We start from the raw sequence: 24,150 nt of genomic DNA on the forward strand, positions 1-24,150 counted from the left end.
TTCGTTCGATTTCATGCGGCAGTTTTTGCTGTAGAGCGGCCACAAAAAACTGGTCACACACATGTGTGACACAGACACATTTTCCAAAAATGGTCGAAATGGACTCAGCACACCTCAAAACGTTCGAATCCTTCGAAATTCAAAAATTAGCACGAATCCAATACTTTCTTCTATATATTAGATATAGAAGAAAGTAAAAATAATATATAATTACTTTTTTTGTATTGCTGATGACGAAAAAATTATTTTACATTCGTTACTGATCCTTTAGTTTTTTGCTTTGACAATAGAGTGAATTAAAGTTTCTCACAAATAACACTAATATTTTGGTTGGTTGGTTGATTTGCTTTAAATGGCGCAAAAGCCCTTGAGGGCTATACTGCGCCACCAGTATTTTGGAAAGTAAACACTCAATTTTAATTTTAAAAAGTTCATTTCAACCAATAGGAGAGCTTTAGGGTTTCGTGGAATATTTACTTTAACGTGAAAAGTGATCACATTAACATAAACTGTAGAGAAAAAACCCGACGTGCTAGTAGAAAACTAACAGAAGTTTTGAAATTAGCAAACCTATTCTGCCGTGGGCGGGTAAAGGGTAATATCTACAAAGACGAGTTTTGAAATTTTTTAAGAGACTAGTTTTGGATTCAGTAAGGGTTCCTAACAATAGGGAAATGATGGGATTCGACGCTTTTATCGTGCTTTAATTTTAGCGGAAACCTAATAAGCAAACTTGTACAGTAAAACTAAAGAACAAAAGATGAGAAAAAAAAATGAAAAATGTGTAGCTACTGCAGATAATGCCCTCTACCTCCTCACTGCAATATTTCTCTTTAAAACAGCTCAAACCCCAGTCCGGCTTATAAGATCAGTTTTTATACTTAATGCATATTATGTAGTAATCTGAACCAATTCTTTAAGTGTTCTCTACTGATTTCAATACCAAGATTCCAAAGAAATTTCAGTTGACTCGATACATATTCTATATGCATTTCTAAGTAACTTTTCACTGTTAGTTCAACATTATGTACTAAGGAAATAAGTGGTTTTGCAAAAAAAAAAAAAAAAAAAGAAAAGAAAAGAAATATTGCACGTACCGCAACTAGGGAGATCTCCACTCCATTTGCCATCAGGAAGACATTGACGAGAAGATTCGCTAAAAAAAGAGGAGTCTATTAGAGAATGTAGAAAGATTTTGAAATAAATAGGGTATCGATCTCAGTAATTTGAAATTTAAGAATTTATATTTAAACTTACCTCTGTTTTCATTACTTGGAAGAAAAAAAATAGTCACTTGCAAATATTTTTGTATCAAAGAATGCACATCTGTGCATCTATTTAGTTCACTAAAGCAAAAATATTTGAATACATATTTTTATAAAATATATGTAGAAAAAGTTACCATAAGTAATCAGTAATTAGCACCTGATACCCCAGTGTATGACACCTTGTGATCCAGTGATTGACACATGTTAATAGAACTGGAAAATCACTTTATTTTTCACTTTTAGATTGCATACAAATTTTATCATCATAAGAAACATAATTTATGTTAGTTTAAAGTAGGCAATTTTACAAAAAATAATGTTAAATCACACATCTTGAAGTTGAAAAAGTATTTTAGAGAAATAAAAATAAATTTGGAGTTTTACATGGGAAAACATATCGAGATTATTGCTGTTTTATCAGTCGGTATGCAGTTTTGATTTTACGAATTATAGCTGTTCTCCCCCCCCCCCCCAAAAAAAAGTAACATTAACTCGATGATTCTAAGGGACCATAAAAAATGAAACGATTCTCCACAGACGCAATATTAGACTGTGATGGCCAAACATACTTGTTTTTACTTTCTTCTATATCTAATATATAGAAGAAAGTATTGGATTCGTGCAAATTTTCGAATTTCGAATTTTGACGGATTCGAACGTTTTGAGGTGTGCTGAGTCCATTTCGACTATTTTTGGAAAATGTCTGTCTGTCTGTGTGTGTGTATGTATGTGTGTGTGTATGTTTGTGTGTATGTGTGTGTGTCACGTCTGTGTGTGACCAGTTTTTTGTGGCCGCTCTACAGCAAAAACTACCGCACGAAATCGAACGAAATTTGGTACACATATGTGCCCCTATGTGAACTTGTGCCCATTGGTTTTTGGCGCGAATTCCTCCAAGGGGGTGGAGCAATGGGACGTTTTTTGAGTTACGCGTGCTTGCTATTCCTCAGGAAGTAACTGGCGGAATCAAACAAAATTTGGACCATATGTTGCCATTAACAGGAACAGGTGCTGATTCAATTTTGGTGGCAATAACTCAAACGGGGGTTGAGCTATAGAACGTTTTTTGTCGTCAATTGTGACTGCTGTATCTCAAGAAATAATGAACGGAATGAAAGAAAAATTTATCGGCAAGTAGACCTTAGTGGGTATAAGAGCTGATTTTATTTTGGTGTCAAAAGCTGAAAAGGGGGTGGCGCAATCGAATGTTCTTTTTTTTCATTGTGAGTGCCATTTCTCAAGAAGTAATGCTACGTTCTGGATGAAATTTGGAATAAATGTGAATCTATTTGTAAATAGGCGTTGTTTCAATTTTGGCGCCAATCGCTCCATGGGGGTCTGATTTTTTTTGTGTAATTAAAAATAGCTTTATAAATGCAACAATAAGAAAGATAAATTACAATATTCTCGTCTGCTTATTTCACGTGATTTTAATTTTCGGGAGATAATCGGAAATGTTATCGCAATGATTTAAAATTAATAACTGTTGCCATTTTATGTTTGTTAACAAATAAAACATCTAATTAATTCAAGCAAGGCTTTTAAAATAACTTTCAAGTCGTTCTTTGCTTTGCTTTTGCGGGAATTCAGGAATTCGGACGGTCGTCAAGTTTTTTTTTTTTTTGCTGGGAATATTGCATTCTTTTCAAGCATAGGGATTGATCAGAATTCACAAGAAAGATATAGAAGAAAGTTTCGTGATGGCCACAACATACTAGTTTTATTGTTACTCTTAAAAATTTAACAGTAAATTCTGTAGGAATCAAATCAATAGTAAAACCCAAGTAATATTGTTGCTGCAAAAGTATCAGAAATCAAACTAGTGACACATTGCACAGCACATTACTTACTTTAGGCATATGTGCGGATTACTGGGAGGATAACTGAAGCACCACTAAATAGTATCTATCCTTACTTCAAAAACCCAAAAAGGGACAAAAATATACTTCTACTCACTGAAAGTAACATCTTTCAAGTAAAAAAAAACTTCTGACAACGAAAAATTTACAATATATTTTAAGTCAGATTTTAATGGATTGGTGCGCATGCTTCCCTTAAGCCAGAAAAGAAGGTTTTTGCAACAAAAATGTTTGATTTGAAACACGATACAATTATTTTTCTTTCCTATCATTTAGTAACAGGGATTGAAGATATAATCTTTAAAGTAAATGTACATTCAGTTGGTACATAGCCTTCTATTTTTAAAAGATTGGATAGGAAATCTTATTTTAGGACATTTTTGTTGGAAGTGCCAATCACTGGTGACCTGCCAATTACTGGGGGTGTTACCCTACATAATTATGTGCACATTCTGTATTAACAGTAAACAGGCGTGGATTCAGGGGAAAGGAGATGGAGGCAATAGCTCCTTCCTTGGGGGGCTTTCACCGATAATTTTTCGCTATTGAAGTTCATAAAACGTTATTTTTGACCAGTGGTGCCCAATCTACTGTCCGTGGGACACATCCGGACTGTCAAGCTGATCCACGTGTCCTTTTGGTTTGTTCTAAGTCTCAAATTGAAAAGAACGATTAGTGACTAGGTCACAAATTTAGAGTAAATTCTTCAGAAATTAGTTCCTGAAAAACATGCATTCAGCATGATAAGCATGAAGTAATGATAACAACACCTTTTGATTTGTATATTTTTTCTTTTCTCTATTTTACTATGTCATTTAGAAAAGAATTGATCTATCAGAAACTTATGGTATTCTAGCTCGTGACAATGATTTTAATGTGCAGCCCTTGGGCAGAAAAAGGTTGACCACCACTGTTTTAGACGATCTTAGATGATGTTATGGGAAAGGATCTTTGGAATTCCCCCCGGAAATGATTTGAAATTAGTCCGAAATATTTGTTATAGGCAATTGTAAACTAGGATAAGTGATAAATAGTAAGCAATAAAAGTTATTCGCCCACAGTTTGTCAAATTTCTGGATCCACCATTGACTGTAAATCTTACATGAAACTTAGTCTAAAGCTTAATTTTGTTTTTACTGAAACAAAATCAAAGTTAATGTGTTGGTGAGTTTCCGATATTTAATTAATTTCAACTTAGAGCATATTTAATGAGATATATCAGACATTATAGCATCACTTTTAAGTCATGCTCTGAAATATCGTCTTTAAATAGCAATGATTACTATGGAAATACATTTTAACTAAAACCTTAAATAATTATATTGTGTATTAATCTATTGGAAATATCTATAATAATTGTATATTCTGTGGTTACATCAAACTCATTCTAACTGCCGAAAAAACAATGCTGTTTCTGGCGTTGAATCTATGAAAATTTTTGTCATTCACATCTGAGTTAAACGTTTTTCAACAGTTAAGATAACCTGTTAAGTAAGAAATTAATTTTTTATTACAAGAAGAAAATTATATCCATAGTAGATGGACAAAGGGTACCGAAAAGAGAGTGTGTATATAACTATGAGAGGAGAATATTCGTGCTTTGAAGAAATGGCAGAGAACTGAGATTTGTTTCCCCGCATTGACACTTCTCTGGTAGCGAAGTATCTTTTACAGAACTAATTCTTTCATTGAGCATTTATATACAGGAGGTGGGGGAACGCAAAATTATAAGAAAAAGGTGGCAACTTAAAAAAAATAACGAACTCTTAATATTCTTATAAAAGGACAGCAGGCTCTAAAACAGTGGTTCTCTACCTACGATCCGCTGGTCATATGTGAACCGAGAAGCTGATCCACATGGCCCTTTCAAAGCTACGAATCGAAAAATGTATTCTGGAACGTTTCAAAACAATCGATCATCTTGATTCAGTACCATCATCATCATCAAAGACTGTTGCAAATTACCAGAAATTACCACGATTTTTGAGTAATTCTTTTGAAAAATAATATAGTAAATGTATTGTTTGATGTAAAAATGTTTTCAAGTATGGTTATTTAATTGATAAAGTAGAAGATTATGAAGAAAGGCAAAATTGAAACTTTTCTTATTTTTATTTTCATGCTTGAAACGATATGCTGTTTTACAGTCTCGGACTACAAAATTCTACCGTATCAATGAAAAGAAACCGAATAATCTTATTCTTCGGGGGTTACTTTTTCGATTTTTATTTTAAATCACGTTAATAATGAGCTGTTTTTATATCAATAAAAAATCCTTCATTTATCCAAGTTCGAATTCTACTCGCCGCTTTGGCGATTCTGTAACAGTGATAGTTTAGTTACAGCTATGTTAACATCTTATCTATTGTAAAAGAGTTGCAAGTGATAGCTAGCTCTATAATAAACATGGAAGTAATGTGATTTTAATAATAATAATAATAAATAACAACGTATAATTGCACAAAAATTGCAGATTACTGCATACACGTGTTTCTGGGATGCTAGGAACCCCCAATGCAAAATAAGAGGGCTTTTGGAATAAAAGACATCCGACGGAAACGTTTTGCCAAAAAACTTTTTTTTTCCTTTGTCAATAATGAATCTCAACTAATGGGGTCGTTTCAAAAATTTAAAAAGTATTTTTTTCTATAAGAGCATGCTTAAAAACATGGGATCTGACCATTTTTTGATAAATTAGTTAATGTTTAATATTTTTAAAAAATTGCGTAAATCGGAGCGCTTTCATTGTTTACGGCTTCTGCCGATGACATCACAAACGATGAAATGCCATTCAGTGTTGCCATTCACAGTGCAAAATATTTTATTTGCACATTTACTCACGTGTATTGGCAACGATATAGTTGGTAGCAAGCGTAGAGCGCAATTTTAATTCGCTGCTTGATTATCATAACGTGGGTATGTAGTAGAAAGATGCGGCCAAGACCACGCCTTGTTTGAAAAATCAGACATTTTAAAAAATTTATTTAAAAAAAAACTTTAGGGAAAATGAAAGTATTTTCTGGGTCCATGTTATTTTTTTCGCTCATTCTGTCCATTTCAATGACTAAAAATAGTACTTTTGATTGAAGGAAAGCACCCCATTCAAGTAAAAACAATACCAAATATTAAACATTTCGCTTTAAGAATTAATTAATACTGTAAAAATTTTACAGCGAACTTGCTTCAACTCGCATTAAATTCATTGTCGCCAGGAAAAAAAACTCGTTACGTTAAATCGACTTAAGAGATAATTAAGTTGATTCATTCTCAGATTATGAAAAAGAAAATATTCACTCGCTCTAAAATAAAGGTAAATAATAAGGGGAAAAAATGAACATTGATCCTGGAAAAAACGTAATAATTAAAAATTGGATTATAAAATCTACTAATAGTTTTTTAAATGTAGTTAAAGGTTACATTCAAATGCATACTAATATTGCTTTGCATTTTTTTATTTACTTATAAATTTATTTATTTTGGTTATGTTTCTAGCACAATTTTCATTATTTTTCCCTTTGCGTGGCACAATTTTGTTATATTTATTATTTACTAGCTGTGTTGCTCGGCTTTGCCCGGTCCACCTTGAAAATAAAAATTGTGTCAAGTGACGTATATTCAACAATCAGACTTAAATAAATAAATTAAAAAAAAAAAACATCAATCAAAATTTCCCTCCCAAACAATGACGACAGATATTAAAATACTTTTAAGAAATTAAATAGAGAAAGATGGATTTAAAAAGCGTAACCAAGGAAACACAAAATAAAATAAGCTTGATGAATTAAAATGCGAAAGAAAATGGTTAACAATTTGAATGGAAGTGAGATTTTTTAAACTTGATTTAAAAAGGCTTGTAACTTTTTTTCCTTTCGAGATAGGAGCTTAGTTTATCGACCAAAGGTCTAGATGGATCTAGAGTAAAAAGTACCGCTTTTTCCAATGGTGTCAAAAAGAAAACTGTGGGACAATACCTTCACTTTTAATTGATAGATTTAATGAAGAAAGTAGTGCCTAAATTTCAGCTAAGCCTAAAACAATTCGAGCTAAAAATGTAAATTACCCCCCGCCGCAATTAAGTTAGAGCATTGAAACAAATTGCGTAGAGCGCAGAAAATTCTCTTTCCAACTATATATAATATTAATGTGTGCAAGTAATTTTTCACCCCCATATTCGGGAATTTATGTGAAAATTGGGCCTCAATTGTAATAAAAAAGAACTATTCATCGAATTTTTTTCAAACTGGTCTGCAAACCTTTTCAGGACTTAAAGGAACAAATTGTGAAAATTTCAGCGAAATGGGCCGAGTAGTTCTAGGGTTTTGAGAGTTCAAACACACAGACGCTTTTTGGAGACTTCATTTTATACTATGCAGAGATATTTAATAATAACACTATATTATTAATTATTTGATTCCGCTTAGTTAAATTATTGTTATCTCTTTATATATTTTTTTAAACTAACCAAAACATGTGCCCGTACTACTACTTCTATAAGAACGTTTCACTTTTATTGGCGTATCTTGGGAATTCCAAATGGTTCAGGCGCGCATTATAACATGAAAATGGCTTTATACGGAATATGGGGAGTTAAACCTATAGGTTTCTGTATTTGTATTAAAATTTAATTGAGGATCGACTATTCGCTGTACTTTCAATGTTCATCAAAAAAGAAAAAAAACTAATCAAAAAAGCAATGAATTAACTTTCTTCTCCACATGAAGGAAATATTAGCAATTTATTTATGGTTTTTATCTCCATGTATAATTTCAAACAGATTTAATACACTTTTGGTGACTTCAACAACTTATTTCCATGCTTCCAAACTAATATTAAAGCTAAGTAATATACTACTTCCGCGTACATATTTAAAAATGATCGAGTTGAAGGGCTCGGGGCAGAAATATAACAAGCCACAAGGAGTGACTTTTCAATCAAAATTTTTGCTTCTCATAAGTAAAATGGAAATAAACATGACAATATATTACCTCATTTGGAGAAAAATATACCTTCAGCTTTAGTATTGTAGAATATAGAAAGTATAATATCTTTGAAAAATTCTACAAATATTTTATTATAGTTTGGATATTAGCCTACGGAAAAATTCACATCATGTGGCTTGTCACATTCTTTCAAAACGAGCCCTTCAATTGTACAATATAACCGATAGTAATTCATATATTCAAGTTTAAAAAGAATAAATATGGGGGAAAATATTTACCCGAATAGTTCATATCCTTCGTCACACGTATACGTCACCGTCGTGCCCACGGATCTCGCTTCGTTAGATAGCGCCACCGTGGCATATATAGGAACTGCAGGGTAAGGACATAACGTTTCATCACTTTGAATAGTGACAAAGCCTGGAAGGAAATAAAAAGAAAATGGTTAAGAAAAAAAAAATATTTCAATACCTACTATACTAGTTGTGTAGATTTTGAAATAATGGTTTTGATACTTAATTGAGAGAATTAGGTATAGTGTGCTATTACAATTTCTAAGTTAGTATGTTGTAGCCAGTACGAAACTGTCTTCTATATTTTTCTTATGAGTTCCTTATATTTTGTCGCTTCTACGTAGTTTTACTATTCGCAAAAGCAGAATCAAAACGCAAAAAATGGAAATTATTTTTAAAGTCTTGCGAACCTGCGAATAATTTTACTTAAGTTAAAAAGTACTGAGAATCTACACATTCATATCGTGGATTTCTTTTTAACTTTCAGATGAATAGAAAACGTAATGTGCTTGAAATACGAAATCCTTGACCAAAACTCCCCTATAGCTTAGTATATATCGGAAAATGAGAAGTAAAGCAAAAGTCGCAATATATGTTTCCTAAAGCACTTTCTTATTTCAAACCCATTCACAGTGCCATTTTCGCACTCACTTTCAACTTAAAAACTGTAATCAACTCGTCATTAGAAAGTTGCAACAGCTCTGGTGAAAAGGCAAAGAGCTGTTGTGAAAACGCCTCTTTTGAGCGTTGTTCTATGATAAAAGCTTAATGATGATTTGCTGAATTTGCCATTTAAGATTTGAAGCATTTACATTCCATGTTAACTAGTTCGGAAACTTGAAACATTTTTTTTATTATCCAACTTTGAATTCAAAACATACAAGTATTGCACGTGGGTGGATACAGGTTCTAATTTTGGAGGAGTCCTTTTTAAAACACAAACCGAAAGAGAAAAAGAGTCCTAAATAGGGGTCTGTGTCCTTCCCTCGGTACTTTCTCAGTACCACGCACCTAAAACGCAGTTTAATATCGTTTTTGTTCGCGTTAAGGAGAGGCACGAGCCCCATGACCCACCCTCAGGTAGGGCATATGAGTCAGTGAGAAGCAAAGGGATGTAAGTGCAAAAACTAAAAACATTGCAGATAAGCAGTACAAATTGTAGACGAACCTCTCCTTTGTTTTGGGACAAGAGATTGTACTAGTAGCCCTGGTAGGTACTGCTAGACAGCATGATTAGGCTTTTTCAACGAAAGCCTACCTAGGACCGGAACTTTAAATGTGTTTTACTCAAAACTTGAAAAGATCCACTTGCATTCTTTTACTTCTCACTGCCTCATATGAAGCTGAAACGATTCACAAACGTTTTAGAATGGCTAGCACAATGTTAAGAGTCGTCTTAGAACGTTTTCGACACGAAGTCTATCTTTGCCCTGCATTCGCGCTTAAGTAGCGGTAATGTTCTTCCGACAAAAGAATAAAGCTGTCAGAAATGGAAACAGATGAGGATCATGTGTGGTAAATAAGTGCATTTGAGAACTTCGGCACTGAAGATTTTAGTCCATCAATTAGCATTTTCCTTCCACGGCACTAATGTTGAAACGCAAAAGTTTATGATCAATTTTTTTTTCGAGTATTATCGGTTTTGAAATACAGTAGACCCAGAAGCATGAAATGACAATGTTTTTTTTATTCATGTTCAAAACCAATTGCAAGAAAAATAAACCACATTCTCGGAATCATACTTTGTGGGACATTATTTTCTTAATTTTCATGAAAGTAGAGAATCGATAACAAAATCCTATTAAAAACTATAACTGATTTTTCACAAGTGCAAAAAAATATTAGTACATCGCATCAAAGTCAAATTTAACATTTGTTCTTTCACATGCGTAGAATAGACAATGTGTAGAAAACTATCAGTAATTATTGTCATGAAAAAGAAATTAACATTCTAATCAATTAGTCACTTACATTTCACTTCATTAAAATCTAACGTACTAACAGGAAAGACAATGTTTAAAAAAAATGAGGAAAAAATGAGCTCGGTCAAAGCATAAGTTATGAAGTAGCGAATTGAGCTCCTGGAGAAATGATCCATAAGAAGAAAATGAAATCGCCTAACAAACAGCATCGAATATCACATTCTAAATACATTAAGCGAGAGAAAGAGTTAGCCTTTCGCATGAACCTTTCCTTCCTAGAGGGAAAAAGTATTAACTTCAATACATTAAAACAACAATAGGGAATATTCAAAACCCATTATAGACATTTAACGGAAGTTGCTCAAGGGGAGATCTGCATTATAAGAAACCTATATGAATCTGAAAAAGGAAAAAAAATTCGAGTCTTCTTCCTGTTTGTGTGGTTTCATGATGGCTGATCACCTATTCACACGTGTCTCAAGTAATTAAAAGCCGCATATCGTTTTGAAAGAAACGGTCCAGCCATCGGAACCCGCACCAGGTTCTCAGCCTTTCGATTTAGGTCAAGCAAAGAAGACGCAAGGTCAAATGTGTGGGAATGCATGTGTACTGATGGCGATACTCAGTGTTCTTTTGTTAGTTCTTCCTCATGTCGATCGGCAATTTTCTTGAGAAATCAACATGAATTTAAAGGCATCTTGTGACTTTGAAAGATGCGTGAAGGTTCAGGATAATGCCTAATATGCAACTTTTCTCGTGTTACTGCTTTCCGAAATAGCCACAAAAACGAATGAAGTCTTGTAATAGTGTTGTTGCTTTTCACATATGGGATTTGAAAACTTGTTCTTTTATGGAAACTCCTTTATGTGGGAGAAATTCAAAGGCTTACAGCTCTATTCATCGTGCTTGAAGGAAAATGTAACTTAGGGTTGTATATGACGACATCATGAATGCCGAAAATTTTTGTAATTCAAATTCACCATCAATTCAGGTTATAGCAAGAAGCAAGGAGCAAAGTTTCATGCTTGCATCTTCCTCATATTGTGTGCAACAAAAAATTATAAGTGTTATAAGGTTTTAACAAATAAATACTTTTGTGCTTGAAATTTAAATAAATGAAGTACCAACGTTTTGATGCACAATAATCGCAGATTACTGCAAAACGAATAAATACCTTTGTGCTTGAAAATTAAACGAATGAATTAAAATGTTTTTTCCGCAATTTGTATGTGACAGCAATATAAATTAATTTCACTTAAGGTGTTTTAAATGACTGAGAATAAGACTAAAACGTAGAAGGGTTTTACTTATTATTACATTCTTTGTTTAAATGAAATGTACTGAGTATTGAAGAATTTCAATGAGTAGTTTAGATAAGTTTAAATTCCAAAGAATCCATTTTTTCTTTCTTTCTTTCTTTTTTTCTTTTTTTTTAAATTGTTCAATCATTCGGAATCAGCCAATAACAGAGTGAATGAAGTATGATTTCACTAAAAATTATTATTTACTCGGAAGTAACAATGAATCCAGTTAGAGATCTGTCAGCAATATTCTAATCAGTAGCAATTTTTCATCCTTTGTATGTTTTTGCAATCAAGCTTGTTACTCATTAATAACTTCAAAATTAATATATAACTTCAAAATTATTAATAAATTTCATTTATCATTGTCCCAAAAATTTACATTGTATAATGAAAATGCGGTCTAATATTGCTTTGTACTTTTTTATTTGCTTATTTATTCATCTTTTTTTTTTTTTTTTGGTTATGGCTCTAGCAAATTCTTAATTATTTTTCCTTTTGCGTAGCATGCGTTTCTTGTATTTATTACTTTATTCCGCTTTGTTTAAATATTTTTTTTTGTTTATTCGAATTTATTTATTTATTTATATATTTTTAAAACTAACCAAAAAATTTGCTCATACTATTCCTTCTATAAGACTTTTTTGCTTTTATCATTGGCATCTCTTGAATGCTCCAAACGGTTCACAACACGCATTGTAACATAAAAATAGTTTTATACGAACTTTGAGAGCTTAACCCACATGTTTCTATATTTTAGTTAAAATTCAATTGAATCCAGACCTTTCGCTGTACTTACAACAAGCATCCAAGAAAACAGAACTGTGATCAAAAAAGCAATAAATTGACTTTTTTCTCCACAGATTATGAAAGAAATTGTAGCAATTTATATATCGTTTTTTGTCGTCAAGTCTAACTCCAAACTGGTTTAACACACCAAACACCTTATTTCACGATTTATTTCCATGATTTCAAACTACTATTGAAGGTAAGTGGTATAATACAATCGCGTATTAAGAAATGATTGAATTGTACAATGTAACAGATAGTAAATCATATAATGAAGTTTAAGAAGTATAATTATTGAAAAAATGTTTACCCGAATAATTTATAGCTTTTCCCACATGTAGACGTCACCGTTACTTCCAAATTAATATAAAATAACTTCAAAATTAATATATAATTTCAAAATTAGTAATAAATCTCATTTATCTTTGTTCTAAAAATTTGCATTGTATAATGAAAATAAAGCTTTTGTCATAAAAAATGGAAATGCTTCACCTTGATTGAAAGACATAAGTTTGGCTTAAAACAATATAATAAATTTCAAAGATTCACTTTCAAAAATTATTCATGACTTGAAAATATTACTGCAATCATTTACATTTTATTCTATTTTGAAAGCAATGTGAATAAAATGATTAAAATGTTTTCAAATAATAGTGTGATTTGAACTGAATAAAAATACCCAGGTACGGTAAATCACTAATAATAACAAAAGGATCGCAGTTGTATGTTCGCCTGAACCCAGAACCATTAAAAAGACTAATGCGTCAAAAGCTTTGGCATAGTTTATGTCGCCTTACTACATAATATGAAATAAATATTCAAGTTGAGAAAAAAAAAACTTCTTACATTAGAAAATAAAACTTGGCGATTTAATTTCATCAGTAATAATAAAAACCCTGTAAATGACCATTATTCGTATAAGAAAAATTCTTTTCCTAGTGTTTTATTTCACACAGATATCAGGTATAGTCGCGTGGAAAATTGACAAAGTGGCAAGTAACGGCGAGACCTTGCGAACCAGTTCAGTAGAGACGTGTAACGATCTTAATGTATTTGCTATGATAATATTCCTCTGAAATTAATCAATTGGTTGAAAAGAAATGAATTTAAGAGAAAGATAAAACGGCTGATGCTTCCAAGATAAAACCGTTTCAAAATGTTTCTTTCTTTTTGCGTGAGGACGGAAAAAATTACTAAGCAAACACCAAAATAAATAAATAAATAAATATTTAAAAACAATAATAATAACAAAAATAACTAATTAATACCTAATGCAATTCTAGTTCATTAATTATCTGAGAATACTAAGATTTCACAATTTTATGTCGTTGAAAGTGCATAAAAAATCATGCAAGTTAATCCGGTAGTGTAACTAGGCCCAGATGGAAAACGGTTTTCTGTAAACTTTAAAACGGAAAGCATAATATATATACACCAAAAAACTTGTCAGGAAAAAGTTGGTCTCCATAACAGCTTATGGGCCTATCTGCTTCAACCGAAACCACCCCGGATGTTTACCTTTTTAGCTAATCGGCATTACACCACTATTCGAATTCTTTCTTAGCATGGAATACTTAATATTTCGTGAGAGAGACATTTAATAACAAGCTAAACGATAGTAAGGTAACTAACTGCTAAGTCTCTTAAAAGTAAAAAGTCACCCTAATCAATGAGAAAATCATTGTTATTGTTTTCATCCGTTCTGTTCATTTTCAAAATTGATGGCATAACAAATAATACTTAACATTAGGTCAATTGTTTAACATTGAGTACAAGCTACTTCGTCGAAAGTAGAGCGCTGCCTATCTTGATTGAAGATCTTGTCTCACAATACCAAGATTAGATGCAAAAATGGGCGAGGCAGAAAGATATTAAGTTTTTGAGAGGCCCAGCGATTTCAAATGACAAAACGGTTCATGCATCCCATTCAATTAAATGACAAATTCTGTCGTTCCATAATATCTATTGTCATTCGCTAGATTTTGATCTGTTTTGCGGGGCCATTTAATGTCGCCATAAAGAAGGTGAACTATTTGAACCGGATGTTCTGCATACCCGATCAAGCGACGAACAGACATGATGTTGCCATGTGTAAGCACTCAAACCATCCCTGCTAACTATTCAAGAAATGGCGCTATTCCAAAAGGAAAGATTTTTATCAGGAAACTGTTATATTGAATGACTATATCGAGCCACTTGTAATTAGGCGCGAAATAGCTTCCGTTCGGTGTTCCAGGAAGTTGGATAACAAGTCTGATAGCTTTTATAACGATATAATAGACTGTTGAGATGAAGATAGTCTTTATTTGGATAAAAATATTGAACAAAATAGACAGACGACTCATACATAAAAAGAGAAAAGGGTTTTAAATCTAGTGGCCAATTTATTTCGTAGACGTAGTGCAAAACATGTTTCGCCTCCCCCCCCCCCGACACACACACTCAAACACACATACAGTATTTTGTATAAATCATATGCGGACATAATGGCACATCTCAGAAAAAAATAGCATTGTTAAAAAATAAAAAAAAATTTCCCTTCTTTCGTTCTTTTTTTTTTGTGTGTGTGTAATCTACTTTTACTTGATTTATTCTTAAATATGTTATTGTGCACAAAAGGTTCATGATGTTATATTTGCTGGTCGAATAAGTAATATATTGCAGGTAAAATTATAGTTAAAGTTTAAGTTTTTTTTCCAATTTTTTAAATATTGGAGACTTGCGACATTTGAGTGTATTATTTTTTTACTCACCACTAAGCACCATTTATGTAAACTGGCTTTGTACTAGTAATGTGGCAAGAAGGAGTGCTAAATACAGATTTAAAATCAATAGTTATTGAGCTTTCCCACATTTTTGAGGCATTGAGAAGTGATAAAATGGAAGGAGTAAAGACTTTCATTCGTGAAGGCAAGACCCCAAGTCACGCAATTGATTTCAAAAAAAAGCATTGGAAAAAATCATGTTTCCTTCGCATGTTCCCTTCCCTCTTTCCTTTTTCACGCAAAATGTGTCAACCATTCGTCGTTGTTGAGTCACGAGACTTGAGCTCTCTGCCCAACTTTTGCTGAACCAGTGATTGGACTAGTTCCCTCCATTTACTAATTTCTGCTCTAAGGTTTGAGGTATTGAGGTATGCCCCTATTGCTGCTGGTAAACTAATAAAAAATGACAAAAACTTAAAAAATGATATGTGGATTTAAAACAGCATTGGAAACAGGAACTAATTCTAATTTAGACATTTGTGGAAATGTGTCCATTATCACTCAATGAATCTGCAAAATATATGTGTCAATGAAATTTTTATGGATATTGAGGCAATGCAGTAGAATTAAGCTGGTACTATTGATTAATTATTTTTCAAATTGATCAAAAAAAGGGGGGGGGGATGTTTTTATCCAAATTTTCGTTATTGTTGCAGATGAAGAAAATTCGAAGTGGACATTTCCATTTCTTTTTTAATGAACTTAATGAAATGTAAATAGCCCATACCCTTATTTGATACCCGTCGGTACTCATCAAAATACCTGTAAAACTTATGTACTACGAGCGCAACCCTTTTCATGCCCTCGATGTTTATGATTGTGTTAATAAGTTAAAATTTTAGCTTAATTTCAGTACTGTTTGAAACAAGTTGAAACATTTGCTGAGCTTCAAATATACGAAAGTTTTTGCACTATTAAGAAATAAGTTGACTCCAGATAAATCAGTTCAACCTATCAAACATCATGCGCTTTGGAATCAGCACAAAACAAAATTCAAAAAAAGTTTAGACTGGTGTTTTTTTCACGTGTCCAACGTTTTAGATGAATTTTATTGAAATTACTAATGCTATTAACATATAGAGAGCAAAAAAACAATTACAATTCCGATATTTACTTATTATTCCCAGTTGAAATAAACTTTAGGAGGCGCTGCAGTCTCTAACTAATGGCGGCTAAAAGAGGTAAACCCAAGACCGACCCACTTACGTTGAATACGGTCTGTCTAATGAGACATCTGCCTTCTCCAAGCCAAAAATTAAATGTTTTAACCCCTCCCCCCCCCCATAGCTACTTTTTTAAATCTCCGCAAAATGGCACATTCAAGTCCTGGACTGTGAATTATTCCAACCTGAGCATAACCAACTATAACTGGTAAAAGACTGCCAAGTTTCAAAAATTGAAATTTAAGTGCACAGGTAGAAACTCACCCCCATACGAACATGATTGGTTTGAAATTCCATGCCGCCTTACAGTTTTGAGGTTAAAATACATAAAAGCCTAATTCAGAATGAAACCATGCTGAATTTCCTTTGAGGTGACAGTTTAATTTTGTGTCTAGTATTTTTAGAGCCTTCTATGGCATATCTATTATAACAAACTGCAGCACTGTGGTTGAGGGGGAGAGGGGAGGATCCTCCAAATATTTAGATTTTAAATGGAAAAATAATGTAATATGAATTGGTTTCAAACGAGTTTTTCTTTTGGTGAACCCCAAGGTGCACATGGTAATCAAGAATCTTCTAAAGAACTCAGGCATCTATTTGACACTTTTAATAAAAATATTCGTGCCTTTAAAGTACTCAAATTTGACAGAAATCATTTAAGTGATATCTTATTGATAAATATCATCTTAAAAAAAAAAAAAAAAAAAAAAAAAAAAAAACTGAACATAGAATCTCGCCAACAGTTTGAGTTAACCGGTGAGATGATTTGTGATTTCCGGCTTAAAGTTGTTTTGCACAAATGTGTCGTTGTTAACCGAAATCTAAAAGTTTAATAGTGAAATTTGTTATCCATCTCGTTTGTATTTTTTGTCATTCTCTCCCCTCGTATATTGAAAGTACATGTTTGTGATTCAGGCCCAAGACATAGTGCTTCTTTTCTGCTTTCTGTCTGCCGATTCTGCTAATACCTCTGATTTTCTTTGTATCCCAGCGCGCACAAAAAAAAAAAAAAAATAGAGTTTCTTTTTTATGAATTTACATTGCTGTTTTTGTGCCATGCTACATTAAATGTTTTTTTCAGTCTAGAATTATTAATTACTCTTTGTATGGTAACTGCTTCATGCCATTCTTCGCTAACAGGTGCACAAACATGGAAACTTGTTATCGAACCATTTCCTTCAACAGTGTTACTAACATCAGCTCATTTACAGCTTGCTTTTGTAAGAGGGTTTACAGCGAGCAACAATATCACTCCTCATGAAAAAAAAGATCTTATTAAGATCCATTCCTTGGCAAGAAAATGCACTTCTTTGCTCACGGGTTACGTCCGACCGTCCATAAGATTTTATCAGACAAAAGAGAACTGCGGTTCGTGTTCATTTAGATCAGCGTCACAATAAGCTTTCCTTCATTCTTTGGAGAAATGACCGCTCTTAATCTTGCTCTGGCGTGAACTCGCTTTTATTTTACACTATTTGATTTCCGGATAGAGAGAATAAAGTACTATTTCCGCATTTCTTGAGGCTTAATTCAGAGAGAGTTGTGAGCTTAACGTATTTATAGAGTTCTCAAGCATAGCGTAAGCATGCAACATAGTAGCTCTTGAAGAGAAAGTAAAATATAGGTACAGTGATTGATTTATTGATGAAATTTGATATTTTTCATATTGTATTTGTGGAAAGTTGGCTGGAGATAGAGATGGAACGATTACCTAATGCCTTCATGGGCGAAATCCCATAGTTAAGAAAGCACGTCCACATAGAGTGCTTGAAATGCAAAGACTCCTTGCAATATTTGTAAATAGTTAAATATTTTACTTTGATCAAATTTGGATTTGTGTGGCAGAATTAGGCCAGGGCTGTGGTGTTAGAGTCGGAGTCAGACTGATTTTGGGATAAAGGAATAGCAGTCAGATGGGTGTCACCCGGTGCGGAGCTATCCCTCTCAAAAAAGGCTTTCAGACTTAGCAAAAAGCTTTTTTTCTCTGATGAGCATTTATTTGTTAAACATTAAAGGAGAGCAAATTAATGCTTTTAGTTTTTTTTAAATGGGATTTTTAAGTAGTCTCACTTTTAAAATCGTAACTGTTGGAAAATTTGATTTCCAAATTGAATTTCAACATTGCATGCGTCTTAGGTTTACAAAAAAAAAAAAAAAAATGCAACGCGAAAACTTCATAAAAAGGAATTAATATTTCAATCTCTGTTTAGTGGGTTTTTTCCTTCTCATGTGGGGGGAAATTGAAAAAAATACAATAAAATAAATTAATAAAAAAGCCGGAGCTGGAGTCGGAGTCGGCTATTTTCCTTCCGACTCCGCAGTCCTGATTTAGCCCTTCGTTTAAGGGGTTACGGGATTATTTGCACATCTTGGCCCCCTGGCTTTGAAAAATCAATGCATTTTCATACAAAAAAGTGGTTTTCACCGTTTCTGGTATAATACGCATTGAGTCACTTCCTCCCCCTGGAAAAGTTTTAGATAATGGGCATGATTAGCTTTGATAAATATATAATTTGTTTATAAGCTTTTGTTTTAATGATGTTTGCGAAAACTGTGACAAAAGTGACTATAACCTAAGCAACCATCAAGCAGCAATCGTTTTTGCACGTTTTTCAGTTTATTGTGGTTCATTATGACTAATCACATGCTTTGATTTAAGTAACATTTTCCAATGCAACTTATATTTGCTCTTTGGTACAGTATGTATTGCCCCTTTTATACGAGTACGTATCGTAAAACAGATTTAGTAATCTATCGTATTCTAAGTTTAGAATTAAGGATCTTATTTTGATTTCCTGAAAGAGTTTTAAAAATGTGTCACAATCATTCATATTTAGCTGCTTAATTTGTAAATTATAGTTTATTTCAGCTTAATTAGTCATTAGTAAAGTAATCATTAAAAAATGTTTTGCACTTTTAACTTGAGTTTCACGCAATTTCCGTTGGGATCCAGTTATTTGTCTAAACAGCTCAAGAAACAAAGCAAAGCATTTTGCTTTGTTGTTGAGAGTTTTTTTTTTTTTTTAACTTCTGATTTAATGTTTACAGCAAAAATATTTTTAAACATTTTTAATAAATCACTGTTCACTTCTTTTCGATAAATCAAAATTTTCAAAGCACTACAATACGCTCCTGAATGCTCCGCAAGTAATAAATAATTTTCATTTCCCGATATTTGACTTATAAATTTCAAATCCTTGCCTAAAATAGAGATCTATTATCTTTTCCTTACAAATATTGCTCAATTTAAAGAGAATGCATCAAAATGCATCTGAACCGTAGGACAAAAAAGAAATTCTATTTCCCCTTCCCTTCTAACCTACATACAAAGGGAGTACAGAACACTTCGTTTCATCTTACTTCAATAGCTAAAATGCGAAAAAAAAAAAAAAAAAAAAAAAAAGCTCAGGCCAACGCAAAGACAATAAAGTTCTAGTAGAGCATACTTCCTTTGTTTTTCCTGTTTTTCCATTTGTTTTTACTCCTGAAAACGCTACTAGTGAGAAAATGATAGGAAGATAATGACAGCAATTCGGCCGCAACTGTAACCTTACCGTATTTAAAGGTGTTCAAATGGCAAGAGAGCATCTGCCATTAGCTGTTATGTTTCTGTTTCTTTGATTTCCATTCTTTTGTCTTGGGAATAGTTTGTTTGAATTGGCAAGCTATTATCCCTAGTTCTAGAATATTATGTTAGTTTCCTTATGGATATGTTAAGATTAAAAAGTTTGAAAAAAAAAAAAGCAGCAATAGTAGGGGCGGATGGAACAATTTCGTTTCTACGTTTTTTTTTTTCCTTCTATCCTGTCAACAGTTACTTAAAGTCGTAATGGAGTTATGTATTAATCATTTGCAAATTTTCTATAGTTGCTGACGGGTGATATTGGAACGTTTTGTAATGTAATGAAGCTGTTGCTGGGACTTAAAACTAAAAATGAAAGATTGAATTGCCTGTCTCTGTCATGTTGTTTATACACATTCAAAAGACAATATAAGAATCATTTGTGTTATAGGTTTCTATGATTTTGGCTAGATTTCTGCTGTTTAGTTGCTCAGTCAATGAATTAAATATAGTTCTGCCAGTAGATTACAGCATCATTTTAATAATTTGACACAAATGAAATTTGTAAATCTATCGAGTGGCTGTTTTTCTGCCATTAGAATAAATGAACTGTGGATCAACAAATCACTTATTAAATATTCTTACTTATTTTACAGTGCTTTCAATAATAAGATTATTAGCCTAAATGCTGTAAAAAATGTATTTAACATGACATTTGACTATAAGTTCAAGGTAATTTAGGACATTGGCTGTACGTGAAAGTCCTATTGTTTACCTATTAGGTACGTTAATCAAAAACAATTGATCCCGATATTACATAATGTTAATAGAAGTTAAAAATATCGTAATAACGCGTTTCAAATTGTGCTAACTGCTGTTAGCTTTATTAGAATTTAACATGTTTATCTTTATCTTTATCTTCTTAACTAATAATAATGCTGACAGTCTGTATGTCTGGTTGTCTGTTACACGCGTAGCGTCTAAACCGTTCGGCCGATTTTCATGAAATTTAGCACAAAATTAGTTCGTAGCATTAGAGTGAGCACCTCGAAGCAATTTTTTTGGAGAATTCGATTTTTTTCTTTTTCTATGTTTTATTTTTACCACCATTGGTGGATTTAATTCCTCTGCACCGAGCGAATTACCATAACATGGACGAGTAAATTACCATAATATGGACGAGCAAATGAACATAGCATAAATTCATCATCCATTATTTGTAAATATACATCCGAACCAAATGACCTTTTAATGTTCTACTACGGGCAAAGCCGAGCAGGTACCGCTAGTTTTAATATAAAGTCCTCACCTTCGCCTTGGAAAAGAACGATTCAAGTTGCTGTCACCTTAGAAGGTTGACTTGTAAGACCTTGGTGAATAAAGCAAATAATGCGTCCATAAATAGAGTCTTTATGTTCCAAGGTCGGAATTGTCTGCTATAAACGACTTTTAAAGCAAAACATTTTAACCGGAAATAAAATGAATTGAATAATTGTTTAGAATGACATAATAGTTACTTTAGAATTGCGTAATGAGACATTCCGCTTAACTACAAAACTACCGGATGTCAATTGAAACATTTCAAATACATTTGAAATACAATTTAACGAAATATTCTACATTCATAAAACAGATTTCTATCTACATTTTTAGAATTGTTTATATCAGCAATTAGTATTGATTTAAGACAATGCATGTCTGCAAAAGAATAGAATCTTGCAAAGACACGAGCAATTAATACGCTTCTTAATCTTAAAATGTTTGTTCATTGTTATGATGCTGGTTGACATTGGTGGTTAAACATTTTTTACATAATGTAATGTCTACTCGAAGTACATTTTCGCGAACTATAGTTAACATCTTATATTTTTAATATAATTTTCTGATTTCAAACAGTACAATATTTTCCCTCTATGCTTAGTGATTTTTCCTCCAAAAAATTCTTGAAACATTACACCAGTTTAAAATTACATAGCTTCTAAAGGGTATCAGCACAAAGCGTTCATGAAAAGTAATATAAATTCGGTCGCAAAAATAAATAAATAAATAAATAAAAATAAAAAAGGTTCTTTAAAATGTTTTTTTTTTTCAACACGCTGCAAAATCAACGTGTGAACTAAGGCTTCTGATATATAAAAATGACACAAGATACATTTTCTCCACTTAGCTTGCCACAAATTCATCCGGTGATTAGGTTACATTCATTAATTTGCAAAACCGGGCGATTACTAACACATATTATGTGTAAGTAGAGGTCAAAGCACACAGCTAGTTATTGCAATACCGGTACACCGAACACCGGTATTTGGAGCTATTTTGCAGTTTCGTAATACCGGTATTTGATGAGGTAGATACCGGTATTTTTGGTATTTGCTAAAATAATAAATATCTTTTAATTAAAGAGTTTTAAATTTAACTAATTAGATACCTACTGTTATTTTAAATATGAATTTCTTTTCCGATGAGACAGTACCAAAATCTATTGAAGTAAAAATTTTGCTTTCAAAAGCACGAATTTATAGAATATCAATGAATAAAAGTAGCGGAAAGATTACAAATTTATATTTTCCTCCCAGATGGTTTGACGAATTGCACTTTCGTGAATTTATGTGAACCACGTATTTATTTTCTCCATTTCCTTGACTTGCCCTCTAGTGAAAACTAGTTTTAATTGCAATTACGAATGTGTTTGTGCTATGCACAATGTATTACAACCATCAGTTGCAACAGTTCTTCATGATACTTTTCTTTAAATATTTATCTCAACTGTTATGAATTTTGAGAAAAACTTTTTCTTGTTAGTATTACAAACATTAATTTGTTGTTACCGGCATTAGCGTTCTGTAATGCTCCGCTGTTCAGCTTTTATACCAAGGGAAATAATATTTATAATGCCTTGAGCATTTGCAAAGAGGTAAGGCATAATCAGTTGGAATATATTTTCAGAAAATAACATAGTAATTGTAAAAGAAAACGAAACCGAAGAAAAAGAAGCTAACAAGAGCAAATTCAGCGTAAATTTCAAACCAAAGGGCAAGCACAAACCTATTTTTGACCAAGAGGAAATTGTTGCAGATGGTGTTAACACTGGAAAATAATTGTCGCTCGAAGAACAGTTACTATATATATAACAGTAACTGCTTGGCTGTAAAAAATAACAATGAAAAAAACTTCCCGAAATTCAAAAGAAATTACCCACACTTAAAAAAAAAGGTTTTTTTTTTTTCAAAATCAACAAGTTAGAAACCGAATTATTTAAAGATAAAGGACTTCCGGGCAACTAAAGGAAGTATATCCCGCAGTATTAACAGTACCATCGTCCAACGTGAGTTCAGAAAGAATATTTTCAACCGTAGGATATTTTTTTCACTAAAATGAGTTCCAGGTTTAGTGGCAATGAAATAGATGCATTATGATTCTTGCTATTATTGATTTTTCATTATGATCTTTATTCCTTCTTTGAATCTTTGCTTTGAGGCAGTGAGAAGCAAAGGAATGTAAGTGGTCATTTTCTAGTTATGAGTAAAACGCGTTTAAAGATAACTTCCTAGGTAGGGCTCCATTGAAAATATTTTTCAAAATCATGCTGTGCAGCAGCGCCTAAAAGGGCTATACTACCATCTCTTGCCCCAAGACAAAGGAGGTCCAGCTATCGTTTGTACTGGTTGGCTCTAAATATTTACTTTGGCACTTACACTCATTTGTTTCGTACTGCCTCATTTGTACACAACAAGTAAACAATGCATTTTTTGCACAAAATAATAAAATATGGCAACGAAACATTGGGTTTTTGAATGTTTTTTTTGGGAAGTTTCCAATACTGGTAATACCGGTATCCCAGTATCATGTTAAAAAAGTACCGAATACCGGTATTGAATTTTTGGTCCGATATTGCAATCCCTACACACAGCAGGAAGTTTTTCTCTGAATAAATAAAATGAGTTGTAAGAAAGAGATGAGCATGGTTTGCACGTCTTATTCAAGAAGACAATTTTAGGTGTAAAAAGTCCGAGAAGGTTTTATACCACTTGTTTTATTACAGAAATACACACACATGCCCGTAGAAAATGTGGTAGATAAAATATCTAACTTGCAAACTTTAAAAGGAGATCGTGTCTTCTATAGGAAACAAAATGCTGTACTGGTGTCACCTAATGATAAAATAAGCAATGTAGTTAAGGTACTTGTTCAAGTAATAGTAGTGTATTTTTCAGGAATTGTCCTCCAACTATCAGCCAAACGTGGTGTATTTTTTGCCTTCATTAATGTGTCTCCAGAAGTATCTACT

The 24,150-nt window shown here is 32.6% G+C and overlaps 1 protein-coding gene across 1 annotated transcript in view; it reads right to left on the reverse strand.

Moving 5' to 3' along the window:
* LOC129216043 (sushi, von Willebrand factor type A, EGF and pentraxin domain-containing protein 1-like) overlaps positions 1–24,150 on the reverse strand; it is a 170,322-nt gene that overhangs the window by 79,001 nt on the left and 67,171 nt on the right. Inside the window, exons 2-3 of the mRNA XM_054850188.1 lie at positions 8,346–8,487; positions 1,098–1,156 (exon numbers count right to left, since the gene is read on the reverse strand). Coding sequence (XP_054706163.1) covers positions 1,098–1,156; positions 8,346–8,487 — 201 coding nt within the window. The remainder of the gene's footprint in view (positions 1–1,097; positions 1,157–8,345; positions 8,488–24,150) is intronic.

This window comes from Uloborus diversus, chromosome 2 (genome assembly GCF_026930045.1).
Source record: "Uloborus diversus isolate 005 chromosome 2, Udiv.v.3.1, whole genome shotgun sequence".
NCBI classification, from domain to species: Eukaryota; Metazoa; Arthropoda; class Arachnida; order Araneae; family Uloboridae; genus Uloborus; species Uloborus diversus.